This window comes from Mustela nivalis, assembly GCF_964662115.1.
Source record: "Mustela nivalis genome assembly, chromosome: 1".
Taxonomy (NCBI): domain Eukaryota; kingdom Metazoa; phylum Chordata; class Mammalia; order Carnivora; family Mustelidae; genus Mustela; species Mustela nivalis.
In genome coordinates, this window is record NC_139020.1 from 5,921,185 (window position 1) to 5,935,703 (window position 14,519).

A 14,519-nucleotide genomic window follows, 5' to 3' on the forward strand; every position below is an offset into this window, starting at 1 on the left:
TTACTGCATTTTCCTTAACCCTTTCTGCGGCTGGACTGCTGGGCTCTCCCAGGCCGGCGGCTCCGTCCCATTCATCCTCCCGTCCCAGGGGACGGCTGCCGTGCCCTCCGAGACGCCGACCTGTCCGCGGACCCCTGGCCTCCCCGCAACCTGTGGCTTCCCCGCATCCGTCCTCCCCCCTCCCCGGGGAAAGCTTCGCGGGCCGACGTTCGCCGCTCTGCGGGTGCTGGACTCTCCGTTTTACGGGCCTCGCGTCCTCCAAGCGACCGATCTTTCGTGGGGGGCGGGGGGAGCACACCGGCCCCAGACGCCTGTCCGGGAAACGTCCCTTCCGAGAGCCCGAAGCGGGCGACCCCGCCAGACACGCTGCGCGTTCCGGACCCCCGGGGAGCGGCTTCGCTCCGGCCGGGCCCCGGGAACCTGCCCCCACCCCCGCCGCGGCCCCCGCAGGCCCCCGCCCCCGCGCGCCGCCCGACCTCCGCCCCAGCGCCCGCCCCGCCGCGAGCCCGGCCGCCGCGCCGCCGCCTCACAATGGCCGGGCGCCGCCTCACCGCGCGCAAGGATCCCGGCCACGCGCGCTCCCCGCCCCCACCCGCCGCCAGCCCGGGCCCGGGCCTTCGTCCACCCTCCACGTTCCCGTCGCGGCGCCCCTGACACTGGGGAGAAAGAGGCGCAGCCAGCCGCTCCGGTCGCGGCCCGGCCGACGGTCGGACGGGGTCGCCTGGCGGTCGCCGCGCGGGGACTACTTTCTCTCCCGCGGAGGGACTACTTCGCGGAGGCATCGGCGTGGCGGCGCGCACGGCATGGCGGCGGCGGCGGCGCGCCAGAGGTAGAGGGACGCCGGCCCGCACAGGCCTCGGCGCGGCCTACACGCTTCGCTCGTCCGCTCCCGCCCCGTGCCCCGCGCCCGGCCATGGCGGAGCCCTCGCCCGCCCGACGTCCGGTGCCCCTCATCGAGTCGGGTAAGACGCGCCGTCCGCGCCCTCCCCGCGCCGCCCCCGGCCTCGGCCGCGGCCCCCTCCCCGCCGCCGCGCCCGCTCTTGACCCGACTCCCCGTCTTCCCGCAGAGCTGTACTTCCTCATCGCCCGGTACCTGTCGGCCGGCCCGTGTCGGAGAGCCGCCCAGGTGAGTGCGGGCCCCGCGGGCGGCGGCGGCGGCGGCGGCGGCGGCCGCGTCCCGGCCCGGCCCCGCCGCCGCCTGGGGTCGCGGGTGGAGGGCGCCGGGCGCACCGGGTGCCCCCCGCCCCCCTAACTGCGCGTCTCGTCGGCTGCAGGTGCTGGTGCAGGAGCTGGAGCAGTACCAGGTCTGTGCTTCGTGGCGCCCGCCGCGCCCGCCCCGCCGCGTCCCCTCGTGCCCCCTCCCTACCCCGCCGGGGCCGCTCGCCCAGCTCCCCCCCCCCGGGCCCCCCCGCCGCCCCCTGCCCGGCCCCCCGCCCGGCCCCGCGCGGTGGTCACTCGTGTGCGTCTCGTGCCTTTGCAGTTGCTGCCGAAGAGGTTGGACTGGGAGGGCAACGAGCACAACAGGAGCTACGAGGAATTGGTGAGCTTTTTGACATTTCCATCCCGTGTTTCCGAGCACCCGCTCTCCGCCCCCTTGTCGGGGCTCCTGCTCTTGGGCCGAAGCGGCCGAGCTGTGCCTCGGGGGCGACCCCGGGAGAGCGGGACTCCTCGGCAGGTTTTGTTTTGTTTTGGGGCGGCCGGGTTTGTTTTGGGAGGAAACGGCCCGGGCGGGGGTGGGGGGCTGGCGGCTGGCGGGAGGTGGGGGCGACCCTGCGCCCCGGTTTGCGGTGGGGTGGGTCCCCAGGTGCTGCTGCCTTTGGTGAGTGCCGGGGGGCGCGCGTGCGCGCGGGCGGGGCTCCAGCCACTCAGCGAGCTGCTCTCATCCTTCTGTTTTCGTACCCGACTTGTAACTCGACCTCTGATTGGTCTTCCCTCTTTTGCCCCGCCCAGCTCCTCTAACCACTTGTTCCCTAGGAATAGAATCGTTGGTTTCTGAAAGGTGGAGAAATGTTCCTCTGTTTAGCGTGTTTTTCTTTCCCCTCTGCAGCGTCGTAAAAGTCCTGCTGCTGTGACAGTATGTCACTCCTCCAGTACTTTTGCCTCTCTAAACTGTACAGTCCTTGTTGAGTGCCTTAGAAAACGTACTTTGATGAATTTTTGTGTTGACCCTGCTGTACCAGGCTTAGCGCTGGCCCCAGCTCTGCGGCTTCTCCTTTAGGGGCACCGTTAGCGTAGAGTACACTTTGCATCGTTCCTTGTCCACTCTGGAGTTGCTTTCACAGTTCTAGAATTCGGTCTTGTGCACCGGATTGCCCTATGACATAAAACATTCTTTAGGAAAACATTTTTGCCAACTCGTGTGTTAGGAGAAAGGATTTTTGAGTTGCCAGGCTGTAGCCACATCTCGTAGGAGCAAAACACCCCCTACGTGATGTTTTATCGCAGTTCTAATACCTGTAATAGGATTTGGTAGTAGAATATGATCACTGTTCTTGGATTAAACAAAAGGACAAAAAAATAAATAAGGGGATTTTTCTTTTGTATATGAACGGTTAAGTATTATTGAGAAAGTCTGGAGAAAGGATTCTGTTTCAGTCATCAATTTTAATATTTATTGATGTAGTGGTTTTTTGAAGGAAACACTTAAAAGTGAATAGTATTTCCAAGAAAGTGAGTTCTAAAAATTCTGCATCATAGCAGAATTGAATTTGTTATTTTGAATTCTTAAGTCTAGGAAACGTTTTGAAGAACTATTTGTTTTACACCTTCTGGTGCATTATTGACAGTGCAGTTGTGCTGTGGAGGAGATAATTATGCAAATTTTGAACTACCATAACTACTGGAAAACTTTTAAAATATTACATTTTTGTAATTAAGCAATTTTGTTAGAATTGCTTAAAATCCTCCTTAAAATTCTGCATAAAGTTACCCCAAATCTGCTGTAAGCCAGGTGGTCTCATCATCTGCCTTGTTGAGTATGGTGTGTATCTTTGTCCTTTGCCTTCCCCGGCCTCTACCCTCTCCTAGAACTAAGTGACGGAAGATGAGCTTCTTGTATACAGGAGAGTTATTCTTTTGTCTGAGTATGAGTAGCTTCTAGTTCTCCAAACTAACTCCACTTTTTTTTTTTTTTAAGATTTTATTTATTTATTTGACAGACAGAGATCACAAGCAGGCAGAGAGGCAGGCAGAGAGAGAGAGAGGAGGAAGCAGGCTCCCTGCTGAGCAGAGAGCCCGATGCCGGACTCGATCCCAGGACCCTGAGATCGTGACCTGAGCCGAAGGCAGTGGCTTAACCCACTGAGCCACCCAGGTGCCCCCTAACTCCACTTTTTTAAAAAATTAAGCAGTATTTCAGATATACACAATAATAACGTAATAAATCCCGTTGCCAATTTGTTACCTTTATTTTGGATGCTGTTTGAAATATCACTTTTTTTTTAATAAATACCAGTGGAAATCTTCAAACATAGAAAAAGAGTAAGGAACCATCCACTAGGTACTCCTTATCAGCCTGAGTGATTAGCAAAGAATGTTGCATCTGTTAGCTCCCTCCCTTAGGCTGTATTGTCTGTTTGTTTTTCAAGATTTTATTTATTTATTTGGCAGACAGAGATCACAAGTAGGCAGTGAGGCAGGCAGGGGGTTGGGGGGGGAAGCAGGATCCCTGCTGAGCAGAGAGCCTGATGCGATGGGGGACTCGATCCCAGGACCCTGGGATCATGACCTGAGCAGAAGGCAGAGGCTTTAACCCACTGAGCCGCCCAGGCACCCCAGGCTGTATTGTTTTAAAGCAAATTCCAGACGTTCCTTTATTTTACTGGTTATTATGCTGAAGTTTTTTAAAGTAAATCTAGATACTATATTTTTTCTCTCAGTTCTTCCAAGTGTATCTCGTAAAAACTGATGGCTGTTTCTTAAACCACCACAGTGGCAGTGTCACCCTTAAAAACCAAAGAATAATATTAATCTTTGGTGATACATATGTAGGTTTATTTATATATCTAGGCTAAATTTGTTTCTCCTCTTGTTGCTTGGATTTCTTTTTATATTTAGGTTGAACTGGGCTTCAGGCAAGGTCCATGTGTTGTACTGAAATTATTTTCCATCTCTCTCTTTTTTTTTTTTTAATATTTTATTTATTTATTTGACAGAGAGATCACAAGTAAGCAGAGAGGCAGGCAGACGGGGGAAGCAGGCTCTCCGTCGAGCAGAGAGCCCGTTGCAGGGCTCTATCCCAGGACCCAGAAAACATGACCTGAGCTGAAGGCAGAGGCCCAACCCACTGAGCCACTTAGGCGCCCCACCATCTCTTTATCTTTATATATTTTTTCTCCTGTACCATTGATTTTCTGAAGACACTTGAGTTGGTCAGTCTGTAAAATGTTTCACTTTTGGGTTTTGTTTGATAGTTCCCTTGTGGTGTTTGTTTCCTTTGTTGTTAAATTTATTCCTTTTTTTTTCAGTAGTCCTTATTTTTGGATCAGAGCCATCTGGGGAGCTTTTTAAAATCTGGATACTCAGGCCATGTCTCACACCAGTTAAATCAGAATTTTTCTGTTGGGAGTGGACATTGCTAGTTTTTGAAACCTTAGGTGATTCCAGCGTCACTGCTTACAGAGTTACAGTTTATCCTAGACTTGGACCGTGTTGTCACTCCCAACATGTATTTTGGAAGCAAGAGTATTTTTGATAATTCTTGAAAGAATTGAGACTACTTTTCTGCATTAGCAGTTGGGCCTGTGAATTTGTAAAATGTAATTGGGGTGTTGATGATTTATAGGTGGTGAACATGAAAGAGGAAGAAGGAAATGGAACTGTAGAATGGGGCACAGGAGTGAGGAAGGACCTAATTTGTAAAGGAGGAACATGTTTAAATACGGCAAATGGGATTGGATAGACTTAGTAATTGAGTAACACGCCATTGCAGGCCACTGTCTTCCTTAACCAATAAATGAAATTAAAAAATCCTTACACTAGAGCCTATTGTTAGAGAATTTATTGTCATTATGCCTTTTCTTTAAATGTTTAGTAGGCCTTTAAAGAAAAGACTTAAAGCTATTATATAGAAATACAAAATTTTTAGAGTTATAAGTAGTCATTTTTCTTAAATCTTTATATCGTTACAAGTTTTATAGATTCAGTAGTATTTCTAGAAACAAGTATATTTTATTTTTTATTGACTTTATTTGTGATAAAAATTTAATCTTAAGGTATTTAACATCACTTAATTGTCTTAAATTTCTTTCAGTATTTCATACTCTACTACAAATATATGATTATTTCAGCCACCACAAGATTGCAAACTTCGTCATATCTAAATGTAATATTTCTAAAAGTTAACATTTTTTTAAAAAAGATTTTATTTATTTATTTGACAGTGAGAGACACAGTGAGAGCTGTGCAGGGAGCCTGATGTGGGGCTCAGCTCCCAGGACCCTGGGATCATGACCTGAGCCAAAGGCAGACACTTAATGGCTGAACCACCCAGGCGCCCCTAAAAGTTAACACTTGTAAATATATTTTGAATTCATCATAGTATCATAATTTTTAATACCAAGTATTAAAAATAGTTTAGTCATTACAGAACCTCTTACTATATCAGAATAATTTGCACAAATGTATCAATGCACTTTTCTATTTCTTGTGTCTTATTTGTCCATCTCTCTCAGTTATGAATTAACTGCCCAAACCAAGGGGGAGAGCAGTATTACTGTTGTGAGCTCCCTACTATATTAAGGAATCCAGAATTTAGGTGCACTGTTAGACTTGAGGGGTCAGTTGAACTTTTTTTTGTAGCAAGGCTACTTTACCCATTTCAAGCAAAAACAACTTTGTATTGGATAATTGTATTGCAACGGACTCCACTGTTTTAATTGTAGGATACGGACACAGCTAATCTCTTTCTGTCTGAATTCTGCATTTCCCTTGTAGCTGACTACAGAGATCTATTGTTCTGTAGGCATTTCATTGATAATTTGGGACCCCTTAATGATCATGGCGGTATGATGACAAGTTACAGTCCAGCAATATAGTGGTATAGAAATTAGAAACTTGGATTTTTGTGCCAGGTAGCTGGGCTGTAATCCTGACTTGTGCTGCTTTCTAGATGTTCTAATCTCTACCTGAGTTTCTTTCTTCCTTTCTTTTTTTTAAAAATTTATTTATTTGTTTGACAGAGACAGCGAGAGAGGAAATACAAGCTGGTGGAGTGGGAGAGAGAGCAGCAGGCCTCCTGCCAAGCAGGGAGCCCAATGTGGGGCTTGATCCCAGGTCCCTGGGATCCTGACCCGAGCCAAAGGCAGACGCTTAATGCCTCAGCCACTCAGGCGCCTCATCTACCTGAGTTTCTTGATCTTTGTAACAAAGATAACAGTAATTTATTTTTTCAGATTTTATTTATTTATTTCTTCGATAGAGATACGGAGCCTGAGCAGGGGGAGAGGGAGAAGCAGACTCCCCAGTGACCCAGAAGCCCAATGCTGGGCTTAATCCCAGGACCAGGAGATCATGACCAACTGGGCCACCCGGGCACCCCAGAGATAATAGTAATTTTATTAAAGCATTGTTGTAAACATGGGGAAAAAAATGGCTTACAACGCCTGGCACACAGTAATGATCAGCACTAACAAGTAGCAACATTGGCAGGATGAAAAGTCCTCATTGGGTAGACTTCCCCTTTGCTTCATTTATATTTGTAGGGTCTAAATGAGGTAACAAAATACGGTCTCTGTTGGCTCTTAGGTTTGAATGAATGATACCTGGTATTTACCCATTAATGGATGAACACGTTGTGGGATGGGGAACTCTAGTGGTACCCTCTGCCTGGATGCTGAATAATGATAGTGGTATTGTTACCTATGAGTCATTTAGCCTTGACGGTGCTATTTTATTTACGTAAGCTCCCCATGAAGCATAGGGCTTGAATTCAGTTTGCTGACATCAAGAGCATGCTCTACCGAGAGCTTGCCAGGCACCCCAGCTGTACTGCTTTGAAAGACGATAGTTATTAATTACTTTTTCAGAGGCTCTCCTAATCGTGACAGTTATTTGCATGGGACAAAAGTCATGTGAAATTTTTCCTTTCACATTGTCTAATTCTTTGCAGATTTTTGCCATTTGGCAAATTAACTTTTCAGTTTTAGGTTCATAGCAAAGTTGAGCAGATGATAGAGCTTTCCCATCTCCCTTTGTCCCCTTTTAGTGCACAGCCTGTTTCATTTTCCACATCCCCCAGAATGGTACATCTGCTGCGGTGGATAACCTGTGTGGACCCACCATAATCACCCAAGTCCATAGTTTACATTGGAGTTCTCTTATATTTACACTGTGCACTCTTGGTGTTGTGTGTTTTGCGGGTTTAGACAAATGACATACCCACTAATGCAGTACCATATAGACACTGCCCTAAAACGCCTGTGCTCTGCCTGATTGTCCTTCCCTCCCTCCTAGCCACTGTTCTTTTTACTGTTTGCATAGTTTTGCCTTTTCCAGAATTTGACCTTTTTTTTAAAAATTAGGAAATGTTCTCTCATAACTTCTCACCTCAAAGTCTGGCTTGACCTTAGTACAGCCAACCCTGTTTTCTCTCTGTTACTGATGGCATAGTGCATTTTTCCTGTCCTTTGACTTGTAGTAAAGCAAATATTTTTCCATGTTCTCATTTTCTAAGTATGTCTCCTTTAAACAGCATATAGTTTTATTATTTAGTCTACTTGGAGTCTTTAAGTAATATAAATACTTAAAATTGTGTTAAGTCTACCAGGTATCTTTAATATATGTTCCTATCTCTTTATTTTTCTTCTATTTTGGATTAGTTTTTATACTGTTCTTTCTTTTTAGGTATTATATCCTTTTGTTATTATTTTAGTGGTTGCCTTGGAAGTTAAAATAATTGTTGACCATTTATGTTAGTTACTTTACCACATCTCAAATAAATGAAATTAAAACTTAATTCTTACCCTCCTGTCCTTTGGGCTATTATTACATTTTACTTCTACATATGTTATAAATCTTTCCAGATGTTACTGCTGTTGTTTTAAAGTGAGTACTTGGGTGCCTGGGTCGCTCAGTTGTTAAATGTCTGCCTTTGGCTCAGGTTAGAGTCCCAGGGTCCTGGGATCAAGCCCCACATTGGTGTCTCTCCTTGGCGGGAGGCCTGCTTCTCCCACTCCCCCTGCTTATGTTCCTTGTCTCACTGTGTCTCTCTCTGTCAAATAAATAAAATCTTAAAAAAGAAAATAAAGTGAATACTCATTTGTTTACCCACTGTCTTGCCTTTTTTGGGTATTTTTAGTTCCTTCCTATCTTCCCATGTATCTTATCTTGTGATTATTTTTCTTCAGTCTGGACAACTTACTTCGTTATTTCTTTTAATGAGGTTTTGTTGGCAATGGTTTTGGTTTTCCTTTTTCTTGTTTATTTTATTTTGTTTTATTTTTGGTTTGAAACATTTTTGTTTTGTCTTTGTTTTTAGAAGTCGTTTTAAAGGTGAAATTCTGGTTGGTGCTTTTTTCTTTTTTTCCCCTTCCCTTTCAGTACATTAATATTGAAAAATTGGCAGTCTTACTGTTTTCTCCTTTCAAGATGATGCTTTTTTTCTGACGGCTTAAGATTTTCATTTTGTTTTTGATATTCAGCAGTTTTACTGTGATGTGTTATAGTTGTTACCTATTCCTTTATGACAGGTTACCCCAAAACTTAGTGGTTCAAACAATGCAGATTTATTTTTATTCCAGAGTTTCTGTAAACTAGAAGTTCAGGAGCAGCCGAGCTGATAGCAAGGTTGCAGTCCAGGTGTTGGCCAGGTCTGCAGCAGAAGACTTGACTTAGAAGGGTCTGTTTGCAGTGTTACCCGGTTTTTGGCTAGATTTAGTTCTCAGGTTGTGGGATGGAGGAGTCTCGATTCTAGTTGTCTGTTGGCTGCCCTAAGTTCCTTGCCACTTGTCTATCCAACAATGCAGCTGGCATCATCAAGAGCTGAAAGCTGACTAGGGAATAACAGTCTGCTAGCAAGACAGAAATCACAGTCTTTTGTAATCTAATAATGGACATGGTATCCCCTCAGTGTTGAGTGTTTTCTGTTGGTTAGAAGTAACTTACTCAAGGGGAAGGGATTTGGGATTTCACCAGGTTGTCAATAACCAGTATTTGGGGATCATTGGAGGCCACATCAGAAGTTGCCTACTACATGCACCTAAAAGAATAGATTTCTTTGTATTTATTCTGCTTGAGGTTGTTCAAGCCTCTTGAATCTATTGTCTAATGTGTAATTAAAATCCTAAATGGAAAGAATGGAAGAATGGGATAGAAATATTTTGAAGAGATAATGGCTGAGCATTTTCAACCTCTGGGCTTTCTCTGGGTCCACTGTTGACTACTGCCTCTCTTGATCATGGGTCCATTTGGCTTTGTGTATCCCATCATCTTTTGAATTATGCTGGGCCATTTTGTATTAAAGAGTAGAGGCTGAGGTAATACAGTTAGCCCCAGTAAAGGATGCACCCTTTTTCTCTCAAGTTCTTAATGTGAGGAGCTGGGTGCATCTAATTTGTGTCCTGTTCTGTTTTTTTGGGTTCTGCTGAACCGTAGTTGGTTCGCTTCAGCCCTAGCTTCACGTAGCTTAAGGACTGGATCAGGACTTTACCTTCCAGCAGAGTTTGGGGTTTGGGCCCCGGTGAGATTCCTTAGTGAGCGAGTGAGCCCTCTAGCTCTTTTTTTAAGTAGGCTTTGCATTCAGCACGGAGCTCAGCACAGGGTGGGAACACCCCGAAGCCTATATTTTGTAGCCTGGCTACCAGCTTCCCCAAACCTTGAAAGAGCTTGCTCTGTTTTCTAGCCCAGTTGCCAGCTTTTTGGTTGCCAAGATCTCTTTGCTCTCCAGTTGGGCCTTTGGCTTTCTACTCTGTTTTCCTACCCGAGCCTTCAGAGGGCCTCTGGAGTGCCCTTGTAGTGGACTGCGTCTTCCCCAGCTGCTCTGCATCCCGTTTTGGGGCCTGTGCAGTTGGTGAAGGCCCGTGGGTAGAATTGGGGTGGTGTCGACACTCCCTGACTTAGGGCCATCAGCATTCTCATCAGGCAACAGACATGCTAGCCCATAGGTGACTGTGAAGTTTAAAAGCTTGGCAGGTTTTTTCTTGTTACCATCTGTGGTCAGTTTTTCCTGCCTCCCTGCTAGGGGTGAAAGCAGCTGTGAATCTTTCTGGTCACAGACGGGCTCACCAGTTTCTGGGGTGTAGTTGATGTCAACTTGTTTTCTCAACTCTGTGATGGGTAAAAATTATTTTCAAGCTAGACCAACCTGTTCTCATTGTTAAAGTGAGAGTGCTAGCCTCATGTACTCTCTCCTTTTAATAGTTGAAATAAATGACTACTTTCAACTTAACAGAATTATGTGGGACATGTAACTGTCTGCAGTCCTCTGTGGGTACACTTCACTTGTACTTCCTGGCACATAGTTGGCTCTCTGTTCATTGGAAGAATTAATGTGGGTGGCTTAATGCTTAGTATGTTTTCCTGTTGAGAACCAGTCATCACCAGTTTGGTTATTAAGTGATTTTTTTCTATGATCTTTGATTTCTTAAAATCTCTCTGAGTCGTGTGCTTCATTTGTAGGTCAGAGCAGCGTTCAGCACTGGAATGGCTGTGAGAGACATGAAAGTTGTACATCCCCCCTCCCCTTTTTTAAAGTTCCTTAGGCCATTTCATTAGGAAGGTACGAAGTAGAATCTTTCAGTGATATTGACACTCTTTCCTTTGTTATGTAGTATGTGAAAGTGACATTTTGAACACAAAACTTTTGTGTTACAGTTAGGTAATAACCATAGCACAGGATGAATTCTGAGTGTAGTATTCAGGATTTGGCGGAGACTTTGCTTGTTACTGTGATGGGGTAGGTGAACGAGATTTGGATGGGAGGATCTTAACTACATAGAAGAAATTCTCTGTGTTGATTTTAATCAGTCTGCATGTATTTGGCTTTAAAAACTTCTAGGGGCCACTTTGGCTCTAAACCTCTTCAGACATTCCTTGATGATGTTGTTACTTGGCATTTTTATTTGGATGCAGTAGAGCCGATTGCAGGGACCCAGAGATGCTGGAGAATTGTGAACTAGACAGCCAGGGTGGTTATTTTTAGCTTTGCCATTTCTTAGATCTTTGCTTCTGGGCAAGTTATTTAATGCCCGTGCCTACGTTTTCTCATCTGTAAAATGCAGATGAGTAGTTCGGGGATAAAGGAAGTTAGTCTGTGTGTGTGAAGTACTTAGAACAGTGTCAGGTAGAAATCATCATGTACATGTTAGCTATTATTAAGGTAGTGAAGAATTAAATTAGTCAAAACCTTAAAAGACTTAGATGTGTACCTTGTACATTGTAAGTGTACAGCTTTTTTTTTTTTTTTAAGATTTTATTTATTTATTTGACAGAGAGACATAGCAGAGCAATAGAGGGAACACAGGCAGGGGGAGTGGGAGAGGGAGAAGCAGGCTTCCCGCCGAGCAAGGAGCCCCAATTCGGGGCTTGGTCCCAGGATCCTGGGATCATGACCCGAGCCCCGCCGCTTAATGGCTGAACCACCCACACGCCCCCCCACCCCTGTAAATGTGCAGTATTACCTATTTTTGTGAATGTGGAATCTGAAGTTCTAGAAAGTACCTTGTCCAGGGTCCCATAACTAGTTAGGTGGAGCTAGCTTGTACTTTTAACCATGTTGCCTGAGGGTCAGGAAGAGTCTACTACCCCCTTACTCAAGTACCTGCTAGTTAAACTACCATTTGTATATTTCAGGCTGGATTCCACATTGAGAAACTTGTTGGAGAAAGACCTTGTGGTAGAGCCCCAATGTAAAGCCTACATTTTGCCGATATTAAATTTGCCCATATTTACATGTAAAATGTTTGAGGATCTTGGTGTTGGTAGTGGTCTTTATTGGGGTGGGGGTATCTGAAAATCGATGTAATTTGTTTATTAGTCTTTTCTATGTAATCTGACCAAAAGTGCCCTAATACTAAATAAAAATAGCTTTTTATTGTAGGATATTTAGAAAATGCAAAAAGCAAAGAAAAAATAGAAAAATCATGAAAATGAGAGGTGATCATTTTTCTTCATGCATATACTCTAACAAAAATAGAGTCTTTTTTTTTTTTTTTTTGAGAGCACATGAGGGCAAGAGGTGGGGTGGGGCAGAAGGAGAGGGAGAAGCAGGCTCCTTGCTCACTGAGCAGGGAGCCGGGCCCTACGGGGTATAGGGGATGCTCTATCCTGGGACCTGGCATCTTGACCTGAGCTGCAGGCAGATGCTTTACCTACTCAACCATCCCGGCGCCCCCCAAAATAGGATCTTTAAAAAGATAATATTTTGAGAATTCCTTTCCATTTCTCTAGATAATTCTATCTGACCTTTTGTTTGTTGGGCATTTGGTTGTTTTCTAGGTTTTTATCTGTTAGTGATTCTATGCATACCAAAGTAAGATCTGTGCATTTATTTACATCTTCTATAATTGTCACTTGTCATAAATCTTTAGAAACTTAACCGTTGAGTAAAAAAATTTTTTTTAAGTTTGTTTATTTATATGTAAATATGAGCTCTACACGACCACGGTGGGGCACGAACTCATGACTGGGAGACCTAGAGTCCTAAGCTCTTCTGACTGAGCCAGCCAGGTGTCCCTCAGTAGTTAATGTTTGAGTCATTTTTTGCCAAGTACTACTCAAAAGTTGAGGTTCACTGTATAATTTCATTTACTTTTAGCAATCCTGTTACCTTGTCTGTATTGTGAATTCTTGTTTGAGGTGAAGCTGGAAGGGATAAGTCACTTCAGTGAGGTAGTATTTGTAAGGGGTGGACCCAGCAGCGAGCCCACTTTGTGTGATAGTCATTCAGGAATGTGGGATGCATTTATTCAGTAAAGGAAAGCCTGTTGTATTCAAGATTCCAGGGAGACCAGTGTGGATGAGATGGACAAAGCTCCTGGTTTCCTGGGGCTTTACACTCTAGGGGGAACTAGAAGTAGCAGGCAAGTTACTGTAATACAAATTCACATAGGTGAAAGGATTGGGAAGGGTGGTGGGGAGGGACAGCTTTTGTCCTTGGGGTGACCTGTGGCTTGAAGGATGAAGAAGGAAGTGAAGACGTGAGAGGATCAAAGGAAGGAGCAGCGGCCGCCAGTCTTAAAGCCTGCAGAGCTCTTTGCCACGTCTACTGCGGGAATGAAGACCATTGTCAGCAGTCAGACTGTTGACACTCTAGTTGACACAGTGTTACTATGAAGGGCCCCAGGGGAACCCTGAGAAAAGAGTTCGGTCACATCAATATAGAACTCAGTCTCCTTGGAAGAAGAAAAGGCTCCGAGTTGACTGGTGGGAATGAGAGCAGAGCTGTCCACTGTCCTTGGTGTCTGTAGTTCTGCACACGAGGTGATCAAGGGCATTATTACACTGCGCTTCCTTTACAAGATGACATCTGTGTATGCTCCCTTCCCCGGCAGCGTTATTATTCAGAAAAACAGTTCTCTGGTGGAAATCTCAAGTTTCTTGAGTGAAAAATACACCCATCTTGTGGGTTTGGATATGGCCAGGTATTGCTTGTTCTGTATTTCAAGCCAAGGATGAGGAGTTAATTCTTGAAGGAAAGGACATTGACCTTGTATCAAACTCAGTTGCTTTGATTCAGCAAGTGATTGAGCAAGCCACAGTCTGTAAAAACAAGGATATCAGAGCATTTTCGGCTGGTATCTGTGTTTCTGAAAAAGGAACAGTTGAGCAGGCTGATGAATAAGATTTAAGTTGTCTAGTTACAGAAACAGAAGATACCAGATGATTTTTCAGCCTTATTTATGATATTTTAAAGATGTAAAGATGTAATAAAAGTGCTAATATGGGGCTTTTTCTTAAATCAGTAATCCTTCCTAGTTGGCAATTAAGCCATCGTAGAAGTAAAAAAAACAAGACAAAATTCTTCATAAGGATAGTGACCCAGCAGTTAAAATGCTTAAGACTTTTTTTAAGGAAGTTTGTTCTGCAGCTGTTGATAATTTATCTTTTCTGAAATGCCTTTTTATATCTTACCTGCTTTCCTACTTCTGTCTTACCATTTTGTAAGAATTCTTCATCTCTCTAGGTTCCTTTAGTCAGCCGTGTATTGTAGGTCCCTGTCCCAGCTTGCAGGCTGCTTTTACTTTTGTTGGGAGCCTTATTTGGAGCCTTTTTTTTTTTTTTTTTTTTTAAAAACAAAACAAAACAAAACAGAGGTTTAAGAGTTTGATAACCATGTTAATCTTTATTTTGTGTTTAGGGTTGTCCTTAAAGCATTTCTGCACCCAAAGATTAATATTATAAAAGGTGGTATTATGTATCTATTCATTGTTATTTTTTCTAGTCCATTTGTAATTCCTTTGTAATGTCTTTATGTTCGTTTGGTTTGAACATATGGTTGGTGTGAGGTATGAATCCAGCTTTTTCCAAACTGTCAGTTTGCATGTACCATTTGAGTCTTCTGTCCTTTCTCTACAGGGACTGTG

General features: G+C 44.7%; 1 protein-coding gene and 1 pseudogene across 3 annotated transcripts in view; both read left to right on the forward strand.

Annotated features, from left to right (window-relative positions):
• Window positions 1–603: 603 nt before the first annotated feature.
• BRWD1 (bromodomain and WD repeat domain containing 1) overlaps window positions 604–14,519 on the forward strand; it is a 113,884-nt gene continuing 99,968 nt past the window's right edge. The window contains exons 1-4 of one of the 2 annotated variants that reach the window (XM_082697629.1): window positions 604–962; window positions 1,068–1,126; window positions 1,275–1,304; window positions 1,481–1,540. In XM_082697629.1, coding sequence (XP_082553755.1) covers window positions 914–962; window positions 1,068–1,126; window positions 1,275–1,304; window positions 1,481–1,540 — 198 coding nt within the window. In that variant the 5' untranslated portion in view covers window positions 604–913. The remainder of the gene's footprint in view (window positions 963–1,067; window positions 1,127–1,274; window positions 1,305–1,480; window positions 1,541–14,519) is intronic. The other variant, XM_082697628.1, reaches the window with a different exon arrangement.
• On the forward strand, window positions 13,118–14,066 carry LOC309847490 (large ribosomal subunit protein uL6 pseudogene; annotated as a pseudogene). The gene has a single exon. The product of its transcript is annotated as a large ribosomal subunit protein uL6 pseudogene (transcript).